General features: G+C 41.9%; 2 protein-coding genes across 3 annotated transcripts in view; both read left to right on the plus strand.

Annotated features, from left to right (window-relative positions):
• The window catches only part of CCDC60 (coiled-coil domain containing 60), a 184345-nt gene extending 177260 nt beyond the window's left edge, over positions 1–7085 (plus strand). The window contains exon 18 of the transcript XR_013366622.1: positions 6870–7085. The gene's annotated coding sequence lies outside the window, so the exon portion shown is untranslated. The remainder of the gene's footprint in view (positions 1–6869) is intronic.
• A 12897-nt stretch (positions 7086–19982) lies between these two features.
• TMEM233 (transmembrane protein 233) overlaps positions 19983–26137 on the plus strand; it is a 35454-nt gene continuing 29299 nt past the window's right edge. The window contains exon 1 of one of the 2 annotated variants that reach the window (XM_077875854.1): positions 19983–20264. In XM_077875854.1, coding sequence (XP_077731980.1) covers positions 20079–20264 — 186 coding nt within the window. In that variant the 5' untranslated portion in view covers positions 19983–20078. The remainder of the gene's footprint in view (positions 20265–26137) is intronic. The other variant, XM_077875855.1, reaches the window with a different exon arrangement.

Consider the following 26137-nt stretch of genomic DNA (forward strand, 5'->3'; position numbering starts at 1 on the left):
CTGAGGTGGGACTCGATCCGGGGTCTCCAGGATCACGCCCTGGGCTGCAGGCGGCGCTAAACCGCTGCGCCACCGGGGCTGCCCTAACTAAGCAGAATTTAAATAAACACTTGGGGAAAAAAGATACACAGAGGAGGTTCTATGGCAGAAGACTACTGTGTATGTACAGAAATTAAGACAGTGTAGGTACTTCTACTGAAGGTAGCTAGAGGGGACCTGGGAGGGATGGGGTAACTGGGTGATGGGCATTAAGGAGGGTGCTTGAAGTAATGAGCACTGGGTGTTATATACAACTGATGAATCAATAAATTCTACCTCTGAAACTAATAATACAGTACATGTTAAATTGAATTTAAATTAGAAAAAAAATTTTTTAAGACAGTGTGGGTACTTCTACAAGGAGAAACAAGCCAACCAATGGATTGCCCCACATGTATTTGGACTTTTGACTGATGACAAATTATTAATGGTACTATATTTAATTAGACATCCATGTGGAAAAAGTATCTTGACCCCTAACTCATCCCACCACATTAAAAGGTCCTGTTTTCACAAAGGACACTATAAAACTTGTATTCACAATCAAGGGACAGAACGCATCCTCCTCCCTTTTTCACTGATCAAAGGTTACTACTATGGCATTTCAACTGTTAGTAGGATTAAGAAATCAGGGCTTCAGAGTAGTGTCCAGAAGCAATGACATATCCTCTGAGGTACCAAAGCTAATGCGTCCAGACAGAGAAGACTCGACACAGTGACTGCAGCTGACAGATCTGTCTGTGAGCATTTGTGCCATGGTGACATACCATCAAGGTCTGCCACATGGGAATGAAAGATCCTTTGGAAGGAGCTGGAAATTCTGGGTAAGCAGGTGGAGACAAGGGCTACCCAGCTATTACTGTTTAAGTGACTCCCATTAAACTCAATGGGAGGTCACAAGCATATGAGCTCCCCACCAGTCTGAATTAGGTCTTATCTAATTCTGTATCCTCAGTGTCTGACATAGGGTAAGTGTATTAGTTTGCTCAGGCTGCCACAATAAAATACCATAGGCTGAGTAATTTAATTAAACACAGAAATTTATATTCTCATCATTCCCGAAGCTGGAAGTCCAAGATCAAGATCTGCTTGACAGGGCTGCTTTCTTCTGACTTGTAGATGACCATCATCTCCTTGGGTGCTAACATGGTCTTCCCTCTGTGTGTGTCTGTGTCCAAATTTCCTCTTCCTATGAGGACCCTAACGACCTTGCTTTAACTTACCTCTACAAAGACCCTGTCTCCAAATACAGTCACAGTCTGACATACAGGGGAGTTAGGACTTCAGCATATGAATTGGGGTGGGGGGAGCACAATTCATTCCCTAACAGTAGCCCCTTGATGACTCTATGCTAAGTAAAGAATGAGTGAATAAATCGATATAGAAGCCTCCAATACAACATCTCTTTTGCGGGAGAAGGCTTCAATCCCTCAATGCCTGAGCTGAAAATGTTTGGGCATTTGTGATTGTTCTGGACCCTTCCCATTCAGCCAGTGAAACCAAGTGGAGTGCAGCTATCACCAGTGTGATTTGGGGAGCCAAGCGAAGTGCTAATACAATCTACTTATTATGGCTACTGCTTTGCTATCTTCAATTTCCCAGCACTAAACATTGAGGCCCAAGGAGACACTCCAAATCAAATTCAGTCACTTTTTGGATTAACCTTTACTATACCCAAATGCTGGGGGGAAAAAAGCATTTAGGCACACACAACCACCACCCTGACTCTCATTGTCAGGATATGTGACAGGAGGATAATCTAGCTGCTCCTAGACCTTTGGCCACTTATTTCAAATTTTTCAGGACAACACAACCAATATGGCCAGAGTCCTAATTTCAAACATGTAGCTCCCTTGTCTTCATGTGTATCTTTACATTCAATGGAACACATGCCCAAATTTTGGTAACTGAGTAAATGGTGATAAAAAGCCTAGATACCAGGACACTAAACCTGGCTCTAATCTCTAAAGATATCATCCACCTGTAAAAATGAATACTTTGAAGTTAATCATCTTGGTGATCCCTTTAAGTCTTAAGATTGCTTGTCTACAGATACTCTGGTTTCTTTATAAACAATTATGGCTTTGACATCCATGTATCATTTTATTCATCCGTTCATTCTCCTGATTAATATTCACTGTTCTAAGGCCTGGGATACAACAATGAAAGAAGGTTTCTGCTTCCTTGAAGCTTACCTATTAGTAGAGGAGATAGAGACTAAGTAAGTTATAATAGCAATGATAAGAACAACTGAAAAAGGATAATTAAAAACCATATGAAGACCAGAAGTATAGTATTCCAGCTGGATGGAACAGCATATGCAAAGCCTGAGGAAGAAGAATAGAGTAACAGGAAAAAAGTCTAGTGTGGCTCCCACTAAAATTCAATAAGGGGTGCCTGGTGGCTCAGTTGGTTAAGCATCTGCCTTCAGGTCAGGTCATGATCCCAAGGTCCTGGAATCAAACCCCTCATCGGGCTCCCTACTCAGCAGAGTCTGCTTCCCCCTCTTCCTCTCCACACCCCCTATTCCTCACTCGTGCTCTCTCTCTAAAATAAATAAATAAATAAATCTTTTTTTTAAAAAAAGTTCAGTAAGTATCCAGAATGATGTTCTATCATTCAGTTTAAGCTGAATTCTCCTGAGCATTTGGAAAGTAGGAAAGGCCATCCATTGCTGTGAATAAATAATACCTCCATTATCCCTTTCCTGAGTTTAGATTTGGATCACAACTACTCTCAAGCTTCTGTTTCTAATGTGAAGAATCTCAGTGGGTTAGCCTAGCTCATGTCACCTCAGGTCCTCTTGATAAATATAACTTTGTTGAGCCCCTAACAGTTAACACTTACTGAGCACTTATGTGTCAAGGATCTTGTTAAGCACCTCACATACCTTATCTCTTTAATCCCCACAATATCCCACTAAGGGTTGGCACCATATTACAGGCAAGAAAACTGAGGCCCAGAGAGACTGGATGACTTATCCAAGCAAGAAGTAGGGGAACAAGGATTTGACTTGTCTAGGCATGTGTCATGCCATTTTGTGCTACACAATATTGGCTACCATTATTCCCCACATGGTGCACTTGACCCTTGACCTAAATCAGTTCCTAAAATCATGGAGGATCTCAGAGAGTCCTCAAGCACTTCAAAGGTACCTTTTAGTTCTGCTAATTTACTGATTCTAAATGTCATTTGGGACCAGAGCCAAGTTGGCTCCATCCGAGACTTTTGGGAGGAAATTTTTAAAAATAGAGATGTCAGGATTTGAACCCAAGGCTAAAAATACATCTGCTTCTTTTGGAAAGCTCCCCCAGGTGATTCTGGTGAGCAGCCAGGAAGAAGACTGGCTCCTCCAGCCTAACCTTCCTGACATAATGCAGACTCTGCCGGGAAACTTTCAGAAACAGTGTGCATCACATACTGGTTTGATTAGTCCTAATATTTGGAACTTTCTTTCATCATTGCCTGAAGTCTACTCTTCCCAAATTGTGGTTGCCTAAAGAAATGGGAGTCAATGCCATATGGTTGAAAATGTGTATAGCTGATAAACAATTTCACATCCCATTTCCTGGAACTATGCTGCTATTGTTCTAGTTTTGCAAGGAAAACAAAAGCGGAGCATCTCAGAGTCCAAATCATAAAACAAAAGAGTAACACGAGTGCCTCATCATATCCACTTTGCAAAAAGATCAAAGGAATAGAAAGAAGAGAAAGAGGCAGAAGGGGGCTGGGAGAGGAGACAGTTGGTGGGGTTAGAAAGAAAAAGAAGAAAGAGAAGGAGTCAAATATGGGCTCTACCAACAATGGTTCTGAATTTTAAAAATCCACTTTCACTCTTACTCAGAAGAACAATACAAAGATAATTTTTCCCTTTACCAAGAGCTGTTGTACCTTCATTGGACAAAAGGATCCAGGAAAAGTTTCAGTCCTTAATGCACAAAAATTCCCCAGGAGCCCAAGAAGAGCTTTTTTGCTGGATTGTGATAGAAAGCCCACTCCTTCATGTATAATTGAAGATACTTAGGACAGCATTACAACCCTTCCTGCTTAGACACGGAACTGCCTCCAAATCCTCACTAATGTGCAGCTCTCTCAGGAAGCTCTCTTAAGCAATTAAAAAAATAATTCTGCCACCTAGCAAGAGCCTGAGCCCACCCCCGCCTTTGTGTGCACTGCAACCGCACATTTAGTGGTTTGCACTGCAAATGTAAACACTCTACAAACTTTTGTTAAACTGTGCTTGCTAAATACGTAGGTGAGGCTCATTAATTTAAAAAAATAACACAAAGAAATGATCATTTTTGATAAGCCTTTTCTTTAATTTATCCAGTTGGTTTCTAATTTGCCAAGAGTAGAAAGTAAAACTATATTATGTGTGTTCCCTTACCCCCTCAAGAATAATTTGCTTCTGAAAACTTAATGCTGGAATCCCCAACTTCCACAAAGGAGATCTAATTTAATTCATAGCAAATAGTGTACTGAATGGAGTTTTATTTTGCATTACAATTGTCATATACAGTCTTCAAAAATATAAGGAAAAAACTAGCTACTTTATTAGGCTATGTAGTTTACAGCAATGTTATTCAATGTGTGGTCCACAGACTAGCAGCACCAGTATCTGAGATCTTGTGGAAACAAAAAAAAAAAAACACTGCTTTAGGGGCATCTGGGAGGCTCAGTTGTTGAACCATCTGCCTTTGGCTCAGGTCATAGTCCCAGGGTCCTAGGATCAAGCCACAGGTAGGGCTCCCTGCTAAGCGGGGAGTCTGCTTCTCCTTCTCCTTCCACCCCTCCCCCACTCACTTGCAGGAGCTCTCTCGCGTGCGCTCTCTCTCTCTCAAATAAGTAAATAAAATCTTTAAAAAACAACAACAAAATCCCCACTGCTTTAGAGCAGTGATGATCAACTGAGGTGATTTTGCACCCCCCTCCCCCACAAGACACTGGGTAACGTCTGGAGACATTTTTGATTGCCATGACTGGGGCTGAGAGTGTTACTGGCATCTAGTGGGTGAAGATCAGGGATGCCTCTACTCATCCTACAATGCACAGTAGAGCCCCCCAACAAAGAACTCTCCTGCCCCAGATGTCAACAGTGCCGCTCTTAAGAAACTCTGATTAGAAGAAACTGAATTGGAAACAGCACAGTTAATGTAGGGAGAGTAAAAAGAAAATGTTTCAAGCTGATAACTAATAGAAGTAAAAGAAGAAAAGAAAACTATGGCATGAAGGCCTTGGGACTTGGGCTGTGATCATGGGAATTGTGTACCCTTAGCAAAGTCACCCTCCTTCGATGTCATTTTACACGTCTGTAAAATGATGGGAGAAAAAGTCGAACCAAAAGAATGGGAATATTATCCTTGGGGTTCTTTTTGGAATTGATACACTATAATTTAGGCAGTATTTCCCAAGCCTTGAGCAATCCATAGATCACCGTCACTACATTTGCCATATCTGAGTGACATCTTTGCTATTTCAGTTTTTACTTTAATGAACATATTTCATATGCTTGTGGTATATTTTTAAAGGAAGTTTTTTTTAAAAGATTTATTTATTTATTCATAGAGACACACACACAGAGAGAAAGGCAGAGACACAGGCAGAGAGAGAAGCAGGCTCCATGCAGGGAGCCCAACGTGGGACTCCATCCTGGGTCTCCGGGATCACCCCTGGACTGAAGGCGGCACTAAACTGCTAAGCCACCTGGGCTGCCCTAAAGGAAGTTTTATGTCACTATCATTAGTTTAAAGCTACTCCTACTTGCCACGGCTGGAATAAATGCCATTAACAGAAAATAATGGTATTAAAGTCTGGCTGGGGGATCCCTGGGTGGCGCAGCGGTTTGGCGCCTGCCTTTGGCCCAGGGTGCGATCCTGGAGACCCGGGATCGAATCCCACGTCGGGCTCCCAGTGCATGGAGCCTGCTTCTCCCTCTGCCTATGTCTCTGCCTCTCTCTCTCTCTCTCTCTCTCTCTCTCTCTGTGTGACTATCATAAATAAAATAAATAAATAAATAAATAAAGTCTGACTGGATACCCTTGTCTTCCCAAGACTTTGAGCTGGAGGCCAGCTCTTTCTTGGTTAAACAGGAGATTAATGAGGGTTAAAGGGGTTAAAGGCATGTTAATACCAATACAAGACTATCACCTTAAGTGATTTTACATTCCAAAAGTGACATATCTACATTTTGGAAGATGGTAGCATAAAGAGGGCAAACTTTGAAAGTATTTCCATATGGGTTCCAGACTTAACTCTGTGATTTACTGGCTGTGGAATGTTGAGCAAGTGACTTAACCTTGATAAGCCCCAGTCCCTCACTGGGAGTTAGTAACAGGACCTAGGGTATTATGGAACCCTTTGAGATGGCACCCAGTGATCTCTACCTTCAGGCATTTATGCCCTTGTATAACCCCATCCTTGTAGAATCCCCTTGAGGGTGTGCTGAATCTAGTGCTTATAACCAGTAGCAAAGAGTAATAATAATGGGATGTCACTTCTTTTGGGTTTTTTTTAAGAGTTTATTTATTTATTTATTTATTTATTTATTTATTTATTTATTTATTTATTTGAGAGAGAGAGCACAGAGGGAGAATGAGAGGAAGAAGCAGACTCCCCACTGAGCAGAGAGTCCAGTGCGAGGCTCCATCCCAGGACCCCAAGATCATGACCTAAGCCCAAGGCAGATGCTTAACTGACTGAGCCACCCAAGCGCCCCAAGATGGGATGTCACTTCTGAGATTGAGTTGCAAAAAGGCTGTCTTCTCATCTCACCCTCACTGTCTCTTCCCATCTCTCTCCTCCCCTTCCTCCCTCTCTCTCTTCTTTTCTAGAGAAACAAGCTGCGATGTCAAGAGCCAGCAAGGATATGAGGCCAACCAGCAGCGCTGTGAATGACCTTGAAAGTGAATCTCCCCTATGTCAAGCCTTGAGATGACTGCGGCCCCAGCTTAGGAGATACTCTAAGTCAGAGGGAGCTATTGAAACTACACCCAGATTCCTGATCGACAGAAACCATGAGACAATACATACTTGTGAGATAATACCTATTGTTCTAAATTGCTAAATTTGGAGATAATTTTTTATGCAGCAATAGAAAACTAACACAGTTACTATGAGGGTTATACAAGATAATGGTCTTTCATTCAGGGGAGAAGTCCTGCTGGAAACAGTCTCACACAAGGTGGAAGAAATCCACAATAGCTTTTAGCATTAGTCAACCAATTTCATTATAAATATAAATGGATAACCATAGGTCCCCAGACATTTGAGAACTGAGATGAACAAACAGCACAACTGACTTATAGTCAAAAGAGGAAAAGTATTTTTAAAATCTCTAAAATTATAATTAGTATCTTCATAGAGATTCAAGAAGATATTCATTTTTAAATAATATTGTTAATAATGATAATTGTAGGCGCTAATTATACTGAAGTTTTCAGTAAATAGGAAGGCACTCTCAGAAATTAAAACTTTATTGCTTAAAATTTTTGATTTAGTGGACATCCTGGAAAAAAATCTGAGAAAATCTTCCAGAATATAAAGAGAAAAAAAGAGATGCAGAATATGTTATGAAAGCTAAAAGACATAAAAGTATAACCCAGGACATTCAAAGTTCGTAGAATAAAAGATACCAGACACAAGAACAGAAAATGGAAATGAGAAAATGATTTTTAAAAATAGAATTATCATTTTGATACATACAAGAAAGGCATTCAATAAAGTCCAACATCTATTAATGATTTAAAAATTAATACACTAATGAAAACTTTCTTAAACAAATAAAAGATATCTATTCAAGAAACCTTAGAACAACTGATTATAAGACATCACTTTGAATTACCTAGTTTCATTGAATTCTATTCCATCCAAACCTGAATGATATGCATATAAAAGTAAACTTCAGAGTTCTAATAAAACATAACTTTCATAAAAAAGAGAATTTATTAACTTTTTCTTTAAAAATCTGCTACAGGGCAGCCCGGGTGGCGCAGTGGTTTGGCGCCGCCTGCAGCCCAGGGTGTGATCCTGGGGACTAAGGATCGGGTCCCACGTTGGCCTCCCTGCCCGGAGCCTGCTTCTCCCTCTGCCTGTTTCTCTGCCTGTCTCTCTCTCTGAATGAATAAATAAATAAATCTTTAAAATAAATAAATAAATAAATAAATAAATAAATAAATAAATATCTGCCACAAACAGGTTTATTGGTAAAACCTTTAGTAGCATTCCCATTAATGTAAGGAATAAAAATATAATACTTGCTAGTTATTGTCAAAATTATAATTGAGATGTTAGCCCCTCCAACAAGACAAGAAAAATAAATAATGTTTAAGAATAAAAAAAGAAAGGTCGGGTAGCCCCGGTGGCCCAGTGGTTTAGTGCCACCTTCGGCCCAGGGCATGATCCTGCAGTCCTGGGATGGAGTCCCATGTCAGGCTCCCTGCATGGAGCCAGCCTGCTTTTCCCTCTGCCTGTGTCTCTGCCTCTGTCTCTCTCTTTGTGTCTCTCATGAATAAATAAATAAAATCTTTAAGAAAAAAGAAGAAAGGTCTATAACCAATATGATTGGCTGAAGAGAAAATATAAGATAATTTATAGGTAAACTATTAGAACCAATAGGAAAGCTCAAGTTTATTGCATATAACAACATACAAATAAAATTTATATATTTCAAGAACTACCAGTTAGAAAATGTAATAGGAAACCATATATCTTATTCAAATAGCAACAAAAATTACAATATACCTAGGAATAGAAGATCTTTATGAAGAAAATTATAAAACACTGAAATACCTACAAGAAGTCCTAAATAAATATATATAAATTTGGAAATACTTTAAAATGTTACAAATTGTGTCCCTATCCATGAAATATATTATGTGTGTGTTTCGGGAAAGTTACTTAAAAGTGAATGTGAATTGGCTAAGCCAATTTTACAAATAAAAACAATGAGGAAGTTTCACTCTACCAAATTTTATCACGTCTTATGCAGTCATAGCAATAAAAACCATGAAATACTGGTATAGGAACTGGTTACCAGAAAAATGCATAATCATAAATGATTTGGTGAAACTAGCTCATTATTTGGACAAAAATGAAGCCAGATCCCTAACTCAGACCTTTACAAAGGTGAACATTAAATTCCTTGAGGACCTAAATGTCAAACACGAAACCAAAAAAATCTAACATAAGTAATTGTCAGAGAATTTGTGATCTCTAAATGGAGAGGGACTTATTAAATAAAATCCAAAATCATATATGATAAGTGGAAAACTGGTATTCTGAATACATCAAAATTAAGGATTCCTGTTTAAAAAAACAAATCACATAGATGGTAGCCTGAGAAAAGTTGCTTATAAAACATAAAACTGATGAGGGATTAACATCTAGAAAATAAAAGAGACTCAACAAGAAAATATGTAAACTCCAATAGAAAAAATTCAGAAAATGATGTTGACAATTTGCAGATGAGAAACCCAAATGGCTGACAAGTAAATAACATGTCCAATTTCACTAGTAATCAAAGAAACACAAATTAAAATGGTAAGATACCACTTTACTCCTGTCAGACTGCGCAAAACTGGAAAGTAAGGTAATAACTAGAATCTCCACGCATTCCTGATGGGTTCTATCATTCTAGAAAACAACCTGGCAGTATTTTGTGAAAATAAATTAATGTATGCCCTAGGACCTGGCATATCCCTCTCCTGAATGTATGTACTTCATAGAAACTCACACAGAAAACCACAGTGGGACATGTATAAGGATGTGTATTGCAAAACTGTCTGTATAGCAGGGAGCTAAAGATCATTAGATGTCCATCACTGGCAGAAATGTAATAGAAACTTGTATCAGGGGATCCCTGGGTGGTGCAGCGGTTTAGCACCTGCCTTTGGACCAGGGCGCGATCCTGGAGACCCGGGATCGAATCCCACGTCGGGCTCCCGGCATGGAGCCTGCTTCTCCCTCTGCCTATGTCTCTGCCTCTCTCTCTCTCTGTGTGTGACTATCATAAATAAATAAAAAAAAAAAAAGAAACTGGTATCAGATGTGCACTTTGAAATACTGTGCAACAGTTCAAAGGAATCAACTAGATGTACACATAGCTCATAATACATCTAAAAATCATGATATTGCCTTTAAGAATTAAGATCAATTATATCTGTTGCATGATATTGTTTGCATCACTTGAATATATATACATCGTTTTACAATGTTACACAGGTATCTGGGCACATATATCAAACACATTTGAGTAGGGGCCTATGGTAGGGGCAGGTGGGAAAGATATGGAATATGAATATAAGGATGTAGAAAAAGAATACGAAAATGAAGTCATCAAAAAATAAAACAAAATGAGGGCAGAACCTTGAATGGGTTGACAATAGCACATTAAATGAACTAAGGAGTATGATTAACTTAGCTCTCTGCACTTGTGATAAAAAAACACATTTCATAAGGAAGAACAAAGGGCCAAGAAGAACCAAGAGAATTTTGAAGAAGGGAAGCAAGATAGTTGGATATGCCCTATCAAATATCAAGACTTTTTATAAAAGTATAACAATTGAGGCAGGAGTACAATAAAAACAAATGTTTAGCTGTGTAGTGGGCATGAAAACCAATGATCCGAAGTAGAACAGGAAGGCAGCTCCAAAAACAAATAGATAAATCATCTAATATTTTGACATAGAGTCTAGTTGAACTTGATGGAATCGGATGGCAAATAATAAAAATGACAATAGCAATATGGTTATAATATGTTGTATCCTTTTCCCTTTCCACTATCCCTCCTCTCAAGTTTTATTAATTATATCTCTTTTACAGGGCACAAATGTAATGACACCTAAGTCCAGTAAGTCCAAATACACAAATTCATTCTTCAGTAAATCATATTTATGTAACTGAAACTGTCAGTTAATGGTTTCAATTATAACCTTTGGACAAAGCCCAAAAGAATTAATTTTTCTATGTGACAGAACAAAAGGTAAATGTTGTAAACCTTGAAGATGTACAAATAATGACAAAAGGCAGTTAGGAGGTAAAGGGATTTGGGTCTTGCTCTTAAGAAGAGCAGATGACAAGTACACAACTTTTGGGAGGAAAGTTGGTGCTTTAAGGAAAGTGTCCATCATCATTCCAACCAGTGGAGTATGATACAGGAGATCAGAGGTAAAAAGACAGGGGGGGAAGAGAAGAGAGGCTTCAGAGAACCAAAAAACAAAAGCAGTCAGAAACAATGAAAAAGCATGCTCTCCACTGAAGTTACAAGGTAGCAAAGATCCAGCCCAAAAAGTTTCCTAGAATTAATGTGACCCCAAGTTTGGGTGCTTTTATTTCAAAGTATTTCAGAAACCACAAGAATGAATGTAGGAAGAAAAAAAAAGTTCTTCTTTTTTCAAACTTTGAAGCACTTAAAGTCAGTTATGAATGGTCTCATTTTCAGGATTGCTGAGATTTGGTAATTCACAATTCACAAGGCAACTCAAAAAGTACTTTACAGTTAGTCCACTTGAAGCTCTGAAGTAGAGATTGTCACAGCCATTCAACATGTTTGTTGAATTACATTCCTTTGGACAGGGTATTGTCCAGTTCACATCAATGCCCGCTTTCTATAAGATGTGTGTGTGTGCATATATGTGCATATGTGTATTTTCTCCCTTCAGAGCCTCTGCTCATGCTATTCCTTCTACTTAGTGGGCTTATACTCTGCTCCTCACATGGCTTCTCCTTCTCATGCTACTCATTTTAACTCAAATGTCAACTTCTTAGAGAGGCCTTCCTTGACTCTCCTATCTAAGTAAGTTCCTTGCTATTATCTACTTGCATATCCACTAATATTTATTAAACACCTCTTTTGTGCCAGGCTCTGTTCATTCTCTGGTCATAGAACTGTGACCAGATTAAGGTCCCATCCACAAGGAACATTTTATTTTTTTTTATTTTTATTTTTTCACAAGGAACATTTTGAAATAACTTATTTTTTTTCCTATAAGGAGGGGCTCTCTTCCCTTGAAATAAAGTTTCCATGGACAGGTCTGTTTAGCTCATCATTATATGCACCCCTGGCACCTAGGACAGCACAAAGCATACATCTGGCATCGTATTTGTGAATGAATCAAAGAATAGATGCTTCCTCGCTTCACCACAGCTGCCATCAATTACCTGGAGCCCAAGGGACATCCCAAAGCCTGAGTTAAGCCAGATTCTTTCTCGCAAGAGTTTGGAATATGATCCATAGACATAGATGGATTGGGAGCCAGATGAGAAGATACTAACTCCTATGGTAAGGTCCCCAGATCTACCCCCTAAGTCTTGCCTGCCCCATGGCCAAGTTACCTAACTCTTCTTGGAGCTCCTGAAATAAATCTTCCTTTCAGTAAATTTCCCAAAGTCAATTTTAGTCACTCTCTGCATCTGGTAACTCACTAACGCAACTAATTAGCATAAAAGAACATTAATTGGCTCACAACAAAATCTGGTTTAAAATGCTTCAGTGGTTTCCCATTGCTCTTAGAATAAAACCCAGACTCCTTACCAGAGGTGAAAAGGTCCTGCATGTCTGGCCTGCTCACCTCTCCTAACCTTATCTCCTACCCTCATAGACCTTCTTTCTATTTTTCTTAAGCATCCTGAATTATTTTCCACATCAGAGCCTTTCCACACACCATCCCCATTGCCTGGAAGGTTTTTTTCTCAGTTCTTCCAATGTCTGGCTTCTCTTTAGCCATCAGATCTCCACTCAAATGTTACCTTCCCAAGGAGACCTTCTAAATCAGTCATGGACCCAGCAGGACTCTACTGGCACATTCCCACTAGAATTTACGACTAGTTACCAAGGTGTAGGGAGTTACAAGGGATAACACAGGACCCCAAGAGCCACAGAGGGGCCACTGTCATTCCTAGGCCTAAAGGTAAGAGGGTAAGGGGCTGTCTGGAGCTCAAAATGAGATTTCCTTGGAGAGGCTGCCCTGGAGGAGCTATGACCTTCAACCCAGTGATTCATCAGCTCAAGGCACCTCAACAAGGAGGAAACCCAGGGGGGAATATAATGACACCACTCTCTTCCCTCCTTCTGATCTTCTGAAAGGATTCCCTGTTGGTTAAACCCATCTGAAACCAGAAGGCAAAGAAGCCTATTGAAACAGAAAAGGGCTTGGCAAATATTTTCTGTAAAGGACCAGATGGTAAATATTTTCAGCTTTCTGGGCCATACAATCTCTGTCACAATGACTCAACTCTGACATGATAGCATGAGAAAAGCCATAGGCAATACATAAATGGATGAGTGTGGCTGTGTTCCAATAAAACTGTATTTATAAAAAGCAGGCAGTGGGCCACAGTGTGTTAAGCCTGGATGTAAAACATTCAAGATAGTCTGCTGGGTCAGAAGATGAGGTGGAGAAAGGTGGAGAGTAGATTTAAGGCTCAATAGGATTTATCTGGCATACTTTCTCCAGCCACCCCATCTAAGAACCCCACTCCCCCAAGTCACTGTCACATTACTCTGTTTTTGTCCTTCACCACAGATCATAAGCAACTTATTTGTCCATATGAGTAGAGATCATGGCTTTCTTGCTTGCTACTCTATTTCTAGCACCCAAAATAGTGGCTGACACCTGGTAGCTTCTCAAATAAATATTTCTGAAGGAACAGGAAGACTTAACTAATACAGTGTGACACAGGTTGACAAGGCCAAAACATCTGGTCTTTTTAACTCAGGTGCACTAAATGATACCCTCCAAACATAGGAAATCCAGCTCTCCTCTCCAGTCCAAATGTAAGTGCAATTCTTATCTATTCTGTTTCAGTCTTTCTAACTCCCTCTCCAGACCCTTCTCACCTATCACCCCAGTACCTCCACCACCCATGACTCCAGGTTGCAATTCCACACATCAGTGTTCAACCTTTCAGACCCTAAGAGGTTTGCTCCCACATCCTTTGGAAATGATTCTGTTTCAGGAGACCTCTCCCCCACCTCTGGCACAGTAGGCTGTTTTGAATCTCTATTTCACTCTACTTTCCAGGGTAGAGCAGTGAGAGGAGGAAGGAAGGAAGGAAGGAAGGAAGGAAGGAAGGAAGGAAGGAAGGAAGGAAGGAAGGAAGGAAGGGTGGGTTTGGAGCATCTCTAAAAAATTTCCCTTCTTCCTTATTCTTAATACAAAAAATGACAGAGCTCCAAAATTACCTAATAAGAGAAAAAAACAACTAAATTATCATAAAGTTATTAAAGTCATCAAAGATGATTCAGCAGAGGATCACAATGTGGGAAGGGTTTAGCATACGGCATTAAGTTAAAAAAAAATCAAGATACAAAATGGTGCATACGCTTTCACTGCAAGTTTGGAAACATACCCGGATATACACAAGGACTGGAAGGTTGCATGGGAAACATCAATGGCTAGGATATTGGGGTAGGGGTGACTTCTTTCTGATTTCTAACATCACTGTTATAATATTTGCTTATTTGGTTCATCTAGGAGTTGTATGATAGAGTCCAAAACACAGCATTATCATTACTATATATTATCAATTATTTTGTATATACAATAATGGTGTGTATATACACACACCATTCAATCAGCAAGAAAAAAAATGATAGGATGGATATTGTTCTCTGGTACAATGGAGGACTGATGAATTGGAAAAGGGTTGCATTTTAAGTTTGAGAGAGTTTGTGTTTTGTGCCCCGCTATCCGGAAATGGTTTCATTAAAAGGCATGGTTTAAAAAACAGTACAGAATTTAATGAACAGTACAGAATCTGTTTCCCCCTCATACTCCCTCTCTCCAGTCTCGCTCCACTCTCCCCGCCCACCACTTGTAATCCTTGTGAGAAGATCAGAACTGTTGGAAACTGGAAAGGTAAATGGTTTTCTAATAATATTAGCCAAAAAGACACTGTTCTTCTGTAGCAAACCCCTGAGACCATAAGTTACTTTATGACTGCCAAAGGCTGGTACTTGAGACTAATGCAAAATTTGGCAGCAGATGCATTCAACTTTTTACCATTCCTAAAGATCTAGAACCCTTACTCTTGTATTTTCACAGTTCAGCAGAATCTCTCTCTCTCTCTCTCTCTCATCACCCTCCCTCTCCTTTCTCTCTTTCCCTCCTCTGTCTTTCTCTCTCTCTCTCTCTCATCACCCTCCCTCTCCTTTCTCTCTTTCCCTCCTCTGTCTTTCTCTCTCTCTCTCTCTCACTCTTTCATCACCGTCCCTCTCCTTTCTCTCTTTCCCTCCTCTTTCTCTCCCTCTTTCTCTCTCCCCCTCCCTTTCTTCTCTCTCTCTCCTTTCTCTCTTCTGTCTCCCTCCATATCTCCCTCTCTCCTTTCCTCCCTCCCTCCTTCTATGTTGGAATCCTAGGCATAGCTAAGATCAAAAAGTGTAAATTCAAAATCACCCCATTAAATATCATAGATCTGGGGATCCATTTGGCATTGAGAAGCTATTCTTTGAATCCATCTCATTTCATCTTGTTTGAATCACTTCATTTCTGTAGTCCATTGAATATGTGATTGTTCCCTTGGCCTACATTTTAATTTTACATTTGGTACATATCTTATGATACAATTTCTCAACCAGCCAATCTGAGTTTTTTTCTGCCCTTTCAAAGACAGACATCTCCCCTGTAAGGTCATGAGTTACAAAGGAATGATCACAAATGTTGATAATTGGGGACAAAATCACATTATTTTTCATATTTTGTTTAACAATGAAAACCCACCAAAAATAACCTAAATACCTAATAATTGAGAAATGGTTACATAAATAATAATCCATTGAATCAATGGGAAATTATGCAGACCATAAAAATATCTGCAAGGAATGTTAATGATAATATAACAGTGAGTGCGAAAAACACAAAACAAAACTGTATATAATCCCAGGTTATTGAAGAAAAATATACACATGTAGAAAGGGAACAAGAAGGAAATGTTCTCTTATTTTTGTGGTGGTTACCACTGGATGGTGGGATACAGGTGAGCCCTCTTCCTATTTATGCTTTTCTTCATTTTCCAACTTTTCCAGAATGAACATACATTATTTTTACACTTGGAAATAAACTTTTTTCAAATGCCAAAAAATGTAGATTGCTACCTCAGGATCCAGAAAGCCCCAGTAAATCTTTGCCCTCTTCTAGTTGGGCTATTCCTTCTCATTTTAAAAGAGGGAAGATATTGCCACACTATTAAGCAATCAGCCAGTAGACTTCATTCAAGAGCAATATACTGACCTCTCAAGAGAAAATTAGTGACGCTTAGGAAATTAGAGCTGCTAACCCCTGAGTGGTCTAATGCATCCCTCAAGAATTAGTACCATATACATTACACTTTCTGGTGTGGGCACTTTCTTTTCAATTTAACTGTAAATATTTCAAGTGATTGCAATTTCAACTGCTATGTTTTAGACAAGTCAACAGCTATTAATCCATCTTTGAACAGAATATAATAACTCCAGCAAACTTCTGAGATGTCCATTTAATTCTCTGGCCCGGACCTGCTAGCTCAACAAGTATCTTAGACCTGGTTCAAATCCTGGCACCTCTACTTAGCTCTAAGACCTTACACAAGTCTCTTTACCTATCTGGTCATAGGTTCCCTCATTTGCAAAAGGGAAACCTATCTATATATCTCACAAATGGTGCTGTAGGAATTATTTTTTTTTAGAGATTTTATTTATTAATTTGAGAGAGAAAATAAGCCAGAGAGAACACGAGCAGGGGGAGGAGCAGAAAGAGAGGGAGAAGCAGACTGCCCATTGAGCAGGAAGCCTGACATGGGGCTCCATCCCAGGACCCCAGGATCATGAACTGAGCTGAAGGCAGGTGCTTAACCAACTGAGCCACCCAGGCACCTCAATGTGCTATAGGAACTAAAAGAGATGATGCACCTAGGGAATGCAGACAGTAGGTACTCAGGAAATGTTTGGTGACTCTGGAGTGTTGGACCGGGGTTGAATAGTTGTTTTCCTGGCAGAGGAGATGGCCCATGCTGGGTCAACAACCCCTTCTTTTGCATTTCCCTGGATAGCACAAGTGGGTTGGCATGAACAGTACAGTTCATGACCTTGAGTCAGCAAAATTCCATTTGGAACCCAAACCTTGGGCTTAGCCACACCAACTACATTCACCAGCCCCAAACCACAATTATGGCTCAGACAGTACCCACTGAGCCTTGCACTATTGATAAGAGCTACAATCATAACACTAGCCTTGGAGAAGGGAAAAAGAGATCATGTTTGCCATGCAATCAGTAAGGTTTGATGAATCCTTGATGTAGAGGCTGAAGAAAAGAGTTCCCAACTTGATAACTAAATGCACAGTTTATTTATCCAATGAATAACTACAGAGCACCTACTAGACCATGAACCGTTCTAGGTGCAGAAGACACTGCAGTGAACCAGAGGGGGGCAGGGAATCTCTGCTCTTATGAGTTTGCCTTCTAGTGGGGAAGACAGACAACAGATAAACAAACCAGAGTTTCTGGTTGTGATAATCGTGATGGAGAAAATAAACAGGGTAACGGGATGGAGAATAAGAGGACCATACTTACGATGGTCAGGGAAGGACTCTCTCAAGAAGTGACAGAAAGATGAGAAAGACTCACCAGGTGGAGAAGAGGGAAGCATTCCAGGAAAAAGGAAGAGTGGGTGCAAGAATCTGAGGTGGGAAACGGCTAGATGTGTTTGAGAACAGAAGGGAAAAACACCTTTGTAACTGAAGCATAGTCAGAAGAGAAAATTGGTAGGTTAGAAGGTTGGAGGAGTGGACAGGATTAGCTAAGGACCAAGACTTGAGAAACAGGTTCTTGGAGGAAGATGTTTTACTTTTGGCATGCTGAGTTTGAAGGACCAGAGAGGATCTCCAAACTAAAGGTCCAGGACTTAGTCCTAGGAACTAGAGACAATGATGAGATTCAAAAAAAAAAAAAAGTCCAGTTGTATCAAAATCATTGAAGAATGTTCTAAAAATACAGATGTCTCAGGCATTAAAAATACAGATTTCTGGGATATCACCCTGGGAAACTCTAATTCAAGTAGGTCTTGGTTAAGATCTGGAAATCATTTTTGTGCTACTAGCAGGTAATTCTGATTCACTCATCCAAGAAATATTTTTTGCGTTCCTACTATGTGCCAGGAAAATTCTAAGTGCTAGAGATACAGCTCTGAACAGGTTACAAAGCTCTAGGTGTAGAGAAAGAACCGATGGTGAACACATAAACAAAAATTACAATAATGACACATGTCATTTTAAAAAGCTGGTGAGATATAGAGTAACAATTACCATGGGGACTACATTAAATAAATCTAAAGAGAAGATATCTCTCTGAGGAAGTAATTTTGAGTTGATAGCTGAGAAATAAGAAGGAACAGCCATGTGGTAGTCCAGGGGAACAGCATCCCAGGTAGAGGGAACAGCCAAAGGAATGGCTTGGTTGAGAATTCAGTAGCTCTAGTTCTTTGGTTTATTCTCACTTGGTTAACCAACCAAAATGGGAGAGAAGGCACTATTTCATCTTTATGTATTTAGATACTAACCAAAGACTTTGTACCTGGCACTGTGCCAGATGCTGATACAAAGCTGAGCAAGAATGGTCCTCTTTCTCACAGAGTCTGCAGTCCAATGAGGGAGACAGATAACAGAATCAGTATGGCTCCATGAGAAGTGAGAGCATCCCAGATAATGAGTTCATATTCTGAGAAAGTCAAGCAGATGATTAATACTTTTGCTGCATTATGACGTGAGCAACTATTCTTGAAACTATGCATAATAAAATTACTTGTATTTCTCTGTGGCCCTGCCTGCTTAGAATATCTGGATTTTGGGTGACATATTTGCACAAAGGGATATTGGGTCTGAGGTACTGCATAATGACTCTTTTTGGGGAAATAGCTTCCTAATAAAAACTAACATGTATAGCACACTTAGATTCACCTGGTTTGACTTGCAATTTTATAGTGTTCACAACGTCCCTAATGGGACTCCTGTTATCCACTTTTTTCAGATGAAGGAATTGGAGTTCAGTGAGGTAAAAGGACTTTCCTGAGGTCATTCAACTCAAATGTGACAATTTCCCATCTATGTCTGAATTTGGAGTCTCAGTTCTCGTCGGTACCTCTCCCTTGAATTGCTTAGTGATGCAATTGCTATCCTCATCCTAGTTGCCAGAGTAGACCCCTCTCTCTTCTTCCCCATCCCAAATATCCACTTGGGTTGTCTAAACCAGCCAGATCTACCTGCTTCTCCCTCCAGGGCCCCTGCAGTTGGAAAAGTGGAAAAGAGAGGGTTTCTTGTTTGCACACTTGGGGAAAAGTGGATGGGATAGCATCCAGACTGGCCCTTACTGGGCTGTCCCCACTGGCTGTCTATACTCAGGTCCAGTCTCCAGCGGACCCCTGCCCAGTGCCTGAAGGGTGGGGCCCAAAGCTTAGCACCTTGTTCCCTGCCCACCTGTTGGGGAAGAGAAATTATTGGGGCTCAGTGTCCAAAGTCTGCTTACAATTAGGGATTGGACCGGGAAAAGCAAATTGTTAGGCAAAAGGAAGTAGTAATTCTGTATCCACCTGCAGAGAGTTGGGTTGCCTTCTTACACTTAACGTTTTCAAACTCAGCGGCTTGAAAAGATGAGCTGGTCGTGTCCGGACCTCAGGCTAGCCCGTTTGCAACTTAAAGGGCTTTCGCTCTCGCCTGCCCCGGGCCTCCTTTTATTTCGGACTTAGAGTGAGTCTGTGCGTGCGCCCGTCTGATGGTCTCTGGGTGTGTCCTTCAAAGAGCGCCTTTCCCTTGTTTCTGGGGCCGGCTGGCACCCTCTCCTCCCCGCCGCCTCCCCTCACTCCCTGGTTCCCTCCCTCCCTCCTGTGCGGAGGCTCTTGGCCCAGGTCCCTCGGCCCGGGCGGGTGCAAGCGGAGGACGCAGGAGAAGTGAGGTCACGTCTCCCTTGAGCCCCGCGCCGCCGGCTTTTCAGCGCCTCGCGGCGAGCGGGCTGCCAGAGCTCCGGCCCGCGCCGACCGTGCGCTCCTCCGCCTGCCTGCGCCGCCGGCCTCGCCCATGTCTCAGTACGAGCCCAGCTCGGACTTCAAGAGGGCTTTGGACAGCAGTCCGGAGGCCAACACCGAGGATGACAAGACCGAGGAAGACGTGCCCATGCCCAAGAACTACTTGTGGCTCGCCATCGTCTCGTGTTTTTGCCCCGCGTACCCCATCAACATCGTGGCTTTTGTCTTCTCCATCATGGTGAGTGAATTAGGGCCTAGAGTAGCCAGGGAGGGAAGACCTGGGAGGCGTTGCCGGCGCTGGGCACCCAGCGCGCTTTCCGCTGCTCCCTTACGCACTGCCCCGCGCACCCCGGGTTCTTGGTCCTTTCGCCTCCTCCTCACCTTTCTCGAGCTCTCAGAACTCTGCGGCTAACCACCTGCGCCGCCTCCGCGCTGCCTGCGGCGCGCAGAGCCCTGATCCAGCCCCTCCCCGGCCGGCCGGCTTTCCACCTCCTTCCAGCACCCAAGGTGCGCAATGTTCAACACGAGCAGTTCTTCCGTGGACTCCCCAGCTTCTTTCCCCGCCTGCCTCCTCTGACATTTGTGGGCACTGGTCCGGTTCTTCTCCACCTGTTTTTCTAGAACCTCAAAGTGTGCTGCCTTTGGAGGCAAAAGCACGCCCCAATCTCTGAGTTCTACGGCCCCTTTCCTGCTGCGCGCGGGGCGTCCCCTCTCCGGCGCGTGGCACTTTTACCATACAGTCTTTGCTGAGCCTGGGCGCCGCCTCGGCCCCATTCTGGGGGTCCCCAAGCGACTCCCGAAACCCTCTCCTTGACTCTGGTCCTATGGTTTCTTAAGCATCCCCTCTCCAGGGCAGCAACTTCTTTCTATGCCAGCTCGCTCGCCACGGCACTCTCCAGCACCCCTTTGGCCCCCTCTTTCCAGTGCGCTGGCTCGCTCTCCAGGCCTTTCTTGGGCGTCCCCTGTGCCCCTCTCACCAGCAATGAGTGCCCTTGCCTCTCTTTTACTCTTTTCTGCCCCAGCATGTCGTAGTTTTTCCCTGATTTACTGCGCGCGGACCCTATCTCCGCCGCTCTCGGCGATCCCCAAGGGCTCCCCAAGGCTCAGCTCCGCCACTCCGTCCCGCGCCCAGGGCGCTCTCGGTGGTGCACTGGGGACACCGCGCGCCCTTTGCGCGTCCGCCTCCAGAACCGTGGCCTCTCTGGAGTAGAGGTTGCCGATGTTCCGGTCTCCCCTCCCGGAGCTTGGCTCTGCGGCCCCCTTCTGTCCCGGTAGGAACTCCCGGGCGAACCCCACCAGGAGGGCGGCGAGCGCCCGCGAGGCCTTCGCCTTATTGACTGGAGCAGCTGGCCCGTGGCGGGGGGGGGGGGGGGGGGGGGGGGGGAGGGGGCAGGGGGGCGGCCGGGTGAGGTTCCGACCCGCACTGTCCGGGGACAACCCTTGCAGTGATCTTCCTCCCCGCGGGCCCACCCCGGGCAGCTAGGTGACCGAACTCCCCAGTCACAGCCAGAGAAAGCCTGATTCAGGTCAGGGAAGATCCAGTGTCTCCGCCCCCTTGCCCCATTCAAGTCCGCCCACACTGGCCCACGGATGGCATCATATTCGCTTCCTGGGTACACACAAAGACCTCAATTGCACACGCAACCCTGTTTGTCTGCTCTCAGCACCAACATTCAAGCGTGCCGCTGCTTACGTTCCCAGTGCTTGTGGTTCGGACCACAGATCGGCTGTATGATCTCTGGAAATCACTGCATATCTCTCAACTTCAGCCTTTTTGTCTGTAAAATGTAAATAATCCTAGCCATAATTTCTTGAGGTCGTTGCATTAATGAGATGTTTGTAAAATGCTTGGAACAGTGTTCAGCATGATGTTATTATTAGATCTTTACTCAAATGTCACTTCCTGAGGCCTTCTGTGATCACTCTTCAAAATCAAAATCCCCACAAGCTCTATGCCCCCTTTCCTTGCTGTTTTCTGTCCAGAGCACTCCTCTCCATCTGATACATTGTTTCATTTATTATTATGCTTACCCTCTGTGTCCCCTCTTTAGGGTATAAGCCCTATGAGGGTAGGAGTATTTGTCTGTATTCTTTGTTGCTGTTATCTTCAGCACCTAGGAGAGAATCTGGCAGGTGGTAGATGCTCCACAAATACATGAAATGAACGCATGTATGAATGAATGAATGGTATCAATGGATCATGATATCTGCTTCACTCCTGCTGCCATTTCCCCCCATCCTGGAGCCAGGAAAACTGTGGTATCAGGTTCCTTAGGACCAGCCAGCCAGTTTCCTCTCTTCCTTCCTCACCAGAGATATCCGGTATTGGGTTTTCTGCAGCGAAACTGGGAAGGATGCTGCAGCCAAACTCTCCAGGCAGCAGCAGACATTCTGGCTGGAATTGGTGCCCACACTCTATCCTGATTTATTAATGAATCAGCAGCCAGTTCACCCCTTTCCCAGTGCCAATTATAAAACTGCCTGCAAAGGCTTTTTCCTTCATTGATCTGAGATGAGCTAACACTCCAGCTGGTGGTGACAGGTTGGATACTAATGATGCCACTTGGTGTGTCCTGGGGGATAAGACTAGTACATGCTTTGAATGGAAACCTTTTTTTCTGACCCCCTCGTCCCCATTTCCTCCTTCAAGACTTTTCCAGTTGTTTTCAGCAAGACACCACTCTCACGTCAGAACACAGACACTGGACTTGGAGAGGTGACTATGTGCAAGTTTCATATCTTCTTAAAGCCTTGGTTTCTTCATCTAGAAAATGGGAATGTGAAAATCGTTTTAGGTGGAGCAAATCTGTTATAAGGATGGAACAGGATAAAGCATGTCCAGCTCCCAGTATTGTGCTAGGTATGTGCAATAATTGTTGAGCAGATGGATAGGTTTGGAGCCTGGAAACAACATATGTCACATATGAAAACCAATAGAACATCAAATGAGTGAAATCCAAATTCTAAAGTTTCCCACACCCTCCTCATCACATAGCCTCTAAAGTGCTTTCCCATTGAAACCATGCAGATCTGGGCTTTACAAATTTCATGATAAAGACTCCAAAATCCAAAGAATAAAGAAGAGGAATGGTGTGTAGCAAAAAGGAGGTGGATCAACTCTGCTAGCTGTGTGCTTTGCCTACGGTGTCTTGTGGGGTCTGTTTTTTTTTTAAGTCTGACTTACCTATAATTTGTGGTAAAGTGAGGATTGGTACATGGCTTGTCGTATTGGAACTTCAGTGGATCAAGCATTGCCAGTCGCAGAAACATGGAAATCTTTGCTTCTCTGTGTATTGAAAGTGCACTTAACCTGTACTCAACTTTAGGGATACATATCTCAAGAACTTCTCCCCAGATTGGGCCTCTTCTAGCCCATATCACATATTCATGGGAATCTGAAAATGGCACCCCTTCTCCATGCAGATGCAGCCCTACACCAGGGCACATGGCTTAGAAAATAGAGCCTAGGCTGGCTTTCAAGCCTCATTCCCCCATGCTCCCATCCATCCTTGGTTATCCCTGTTTATTCCACCTGAAAGGAACTCCGTAATTTCCATACAGCTTTTTTTTTTTTAATTTTTATTTATTCATGATAGTCACACACACACAGAGAGAGAGAGAGGCAGAGACATAGGCAGAGGGAGAAACAGGCTCCACGCACCGGGAGCCCGACATGGGATTCGATCCCAGGTCTCCAGGATCGCGCCCTGGGCCAAAGGCAGGCGCCAAACCGCTGCGCCACCCAGGGATCCCCTCCATACAGCTTTTGACTCCAGAGAAAGAATGTTCATTTTCCAGTGGCAGTTTGTCTCTTTTGATTAAGACCAGAAAATTCAATTAAGAACAAAAGCAATGACAAGAAAATATGTCACTGGAATAAATAATTGTTGTAGCCTAAAAGTAAATATTAATACTAAATTGGGATGCATACAAATAAACAAGAAAGACTTTTGGTTCAGCATGTAATATTGAATAAGACTTTTTCTCTACTCTCTTCTGAAACCACTGAAAATGACAGTAAGTGAAACTAAAAGTGTACAAACACCCAAGGACAAATTAGGAGAACAGGTAAAGAGATGAGAGAGGTGATAAAATCTTGGAACATGGAAAGCAGCTAGTTGAGCATTGACCAACTTTACACAGTAGATAGTACCGAAAACTGAATCCTGCAGAAGGAGCTGACAAGAATAAAATCCATTTACCCTGAGCAACTCTAGAAAGGCTCAGAAATTAGAGGTACCAACTGAAGATATCACTTTTGAAGGTAGAAGCAAAGAGTAGGGCTGAAGAATGGAGGAATCTTTGACAGTCCATTTAAGAAATCATAAAGAGGGATCCCTGGGTGGCTCAGAGGTTTAGCGCCTGCCTTAGGCCCAGGGTGTGATCCTGGAGACCCGGGATCGAGTCCCACATCAGGCAACCTGCATGGAGCCTGCTTCTCCCTCTGGCTGTGTCTCTGCCCCTCTCTCTCCCTATCATGAATAAATAAATAAAATCTTAAAAAAAAAAAGAAATCACAAAGATCATCCACCAGCCCAGGCAGTAGGTACCTGACAGAAAATGGAAGATTTGCTCTCTGGTTAGATGAAACAGAATGGCTCTAGACACAAGGCATGGCTGAGGGTAAAGTTAAGGCATCATTGAATGAGAAAGTCTCTAGCCCCTGTCCCTACTTTGTACCTCTACCCTGGCATCCAAGCAAGAGATTGGAGAATTTTCTCACCAAAAGAAAAAAACCTACAGATACAAACATGTAGAAGTTCTCCAGAGAAATGATGAAAGCCCCACCTAATCATAAGTGGCTGCCCATCTGTTGACATGCCCCATCCTCATACGCAAAACTTCCAAGAAGTTTTTCAGTGTCTCACTTTCAATATGAACAATCAGACATTGGAGCAATTCTTCTGAATTAAGAGACCTGTGGTTTACAGAAGAAATGAAGTGTATGGAAATAAATAATGCAAAATCAGAAGAAAATTTAAGGATAGATGATGAACATCCTGAGGGAAATATGAAACTATGTGGTATCCACAAAACAAGAACAAATTGGGAAAAAAATTAATTAGACAAGCAAAACAGAGGACTTGGGAATTAAAACATGAGAGTAGATTAAAAAAAACAGTGGAAGGGCTAGAAGTCAAAGTTGAAGGAATCTCAAGGAAGTAATACAAAAATAAAAAAGATGGAAAATGTGGAAGTAACTCAAATATCCATCAACACATAAATAGATAAATAAAATATGGCATATACATACAATGGAATATTATTCAGCCTTTCAAAGAAAGGAAATTCTGATGCATGCTACAACATACCCTTGAAGACATTACGCTAAGTTAAAGAAGCCAGCCACAAAAGGACAAATATTGTAAGATTCCACTTATATGAAGTACCTGGAGTAGTCACATCCATAGAAAAAGGAGATAGTGTTTGTTAGCAGCTGGAGACAGAGGAATGTGGAGTTGTTTAATGGGTATAAAGTCTCAATTTGGGAAGATGGGAAAGTTCTGGAGATAGATGGTGGTGATAGTTGTACAACAATGTGAATGTACTTAATGTCACCAAACTGTATCCTTAAAAAATAGTTAATTTTACGTTACATATATTTTATCACAATAAAAAAATGAGGAAGGAAATTCCCCCCCAAAAAAATGAAAGTCATCAAGAAAATATAAGAAAATTTGATAATCATTCCCAGAAATCCAATATTTAATCAGAAAGTTAAAAAAAAAAGACAAATTCAAGAGAGGAAATTATCAATAAATAATACAGGAATAAAATGTCTAGAACTGAGTATCTGAGTTTCCAGATTGCAAGCATCCCTTGATACCCAATAAAATGAATGAAATTATATGGGTACCAAAGTACATCATGGTGAAATTTCAGGTATTTAAGGGTAAAATTTCTCTCCAATCCTACAAACTTGTAAGAAAAAAAAAAAAAAAAACATGCCATGTATGCATTCATAATGGCTTTGGAATTCTTACCAGTAATGCTGAAAGTCAAACAGTGGAACAATGACTTCAAAATCCAAAAGGAAAATTATTTCCAACCTCGATTTAGACCCATCCAACCAGTCAAGGGAGAGAAAAGAATAAAGACATTTTCAGACAT

Source organism: Canis aureus, chromosome 27 (genome assembly GCF_053574225.1).
Source record: "Canis aureus isolate CA01 chromosome 27, VMU_Caureus_v.1.0, whole genome shotgun sequence".
In the NCBI taxonomy this organism is placed as follows: Eukaryota; Metazoa; Chordata; class Mammalia; order Carnivora; family Canidae; genus Canis; species Canis aureus.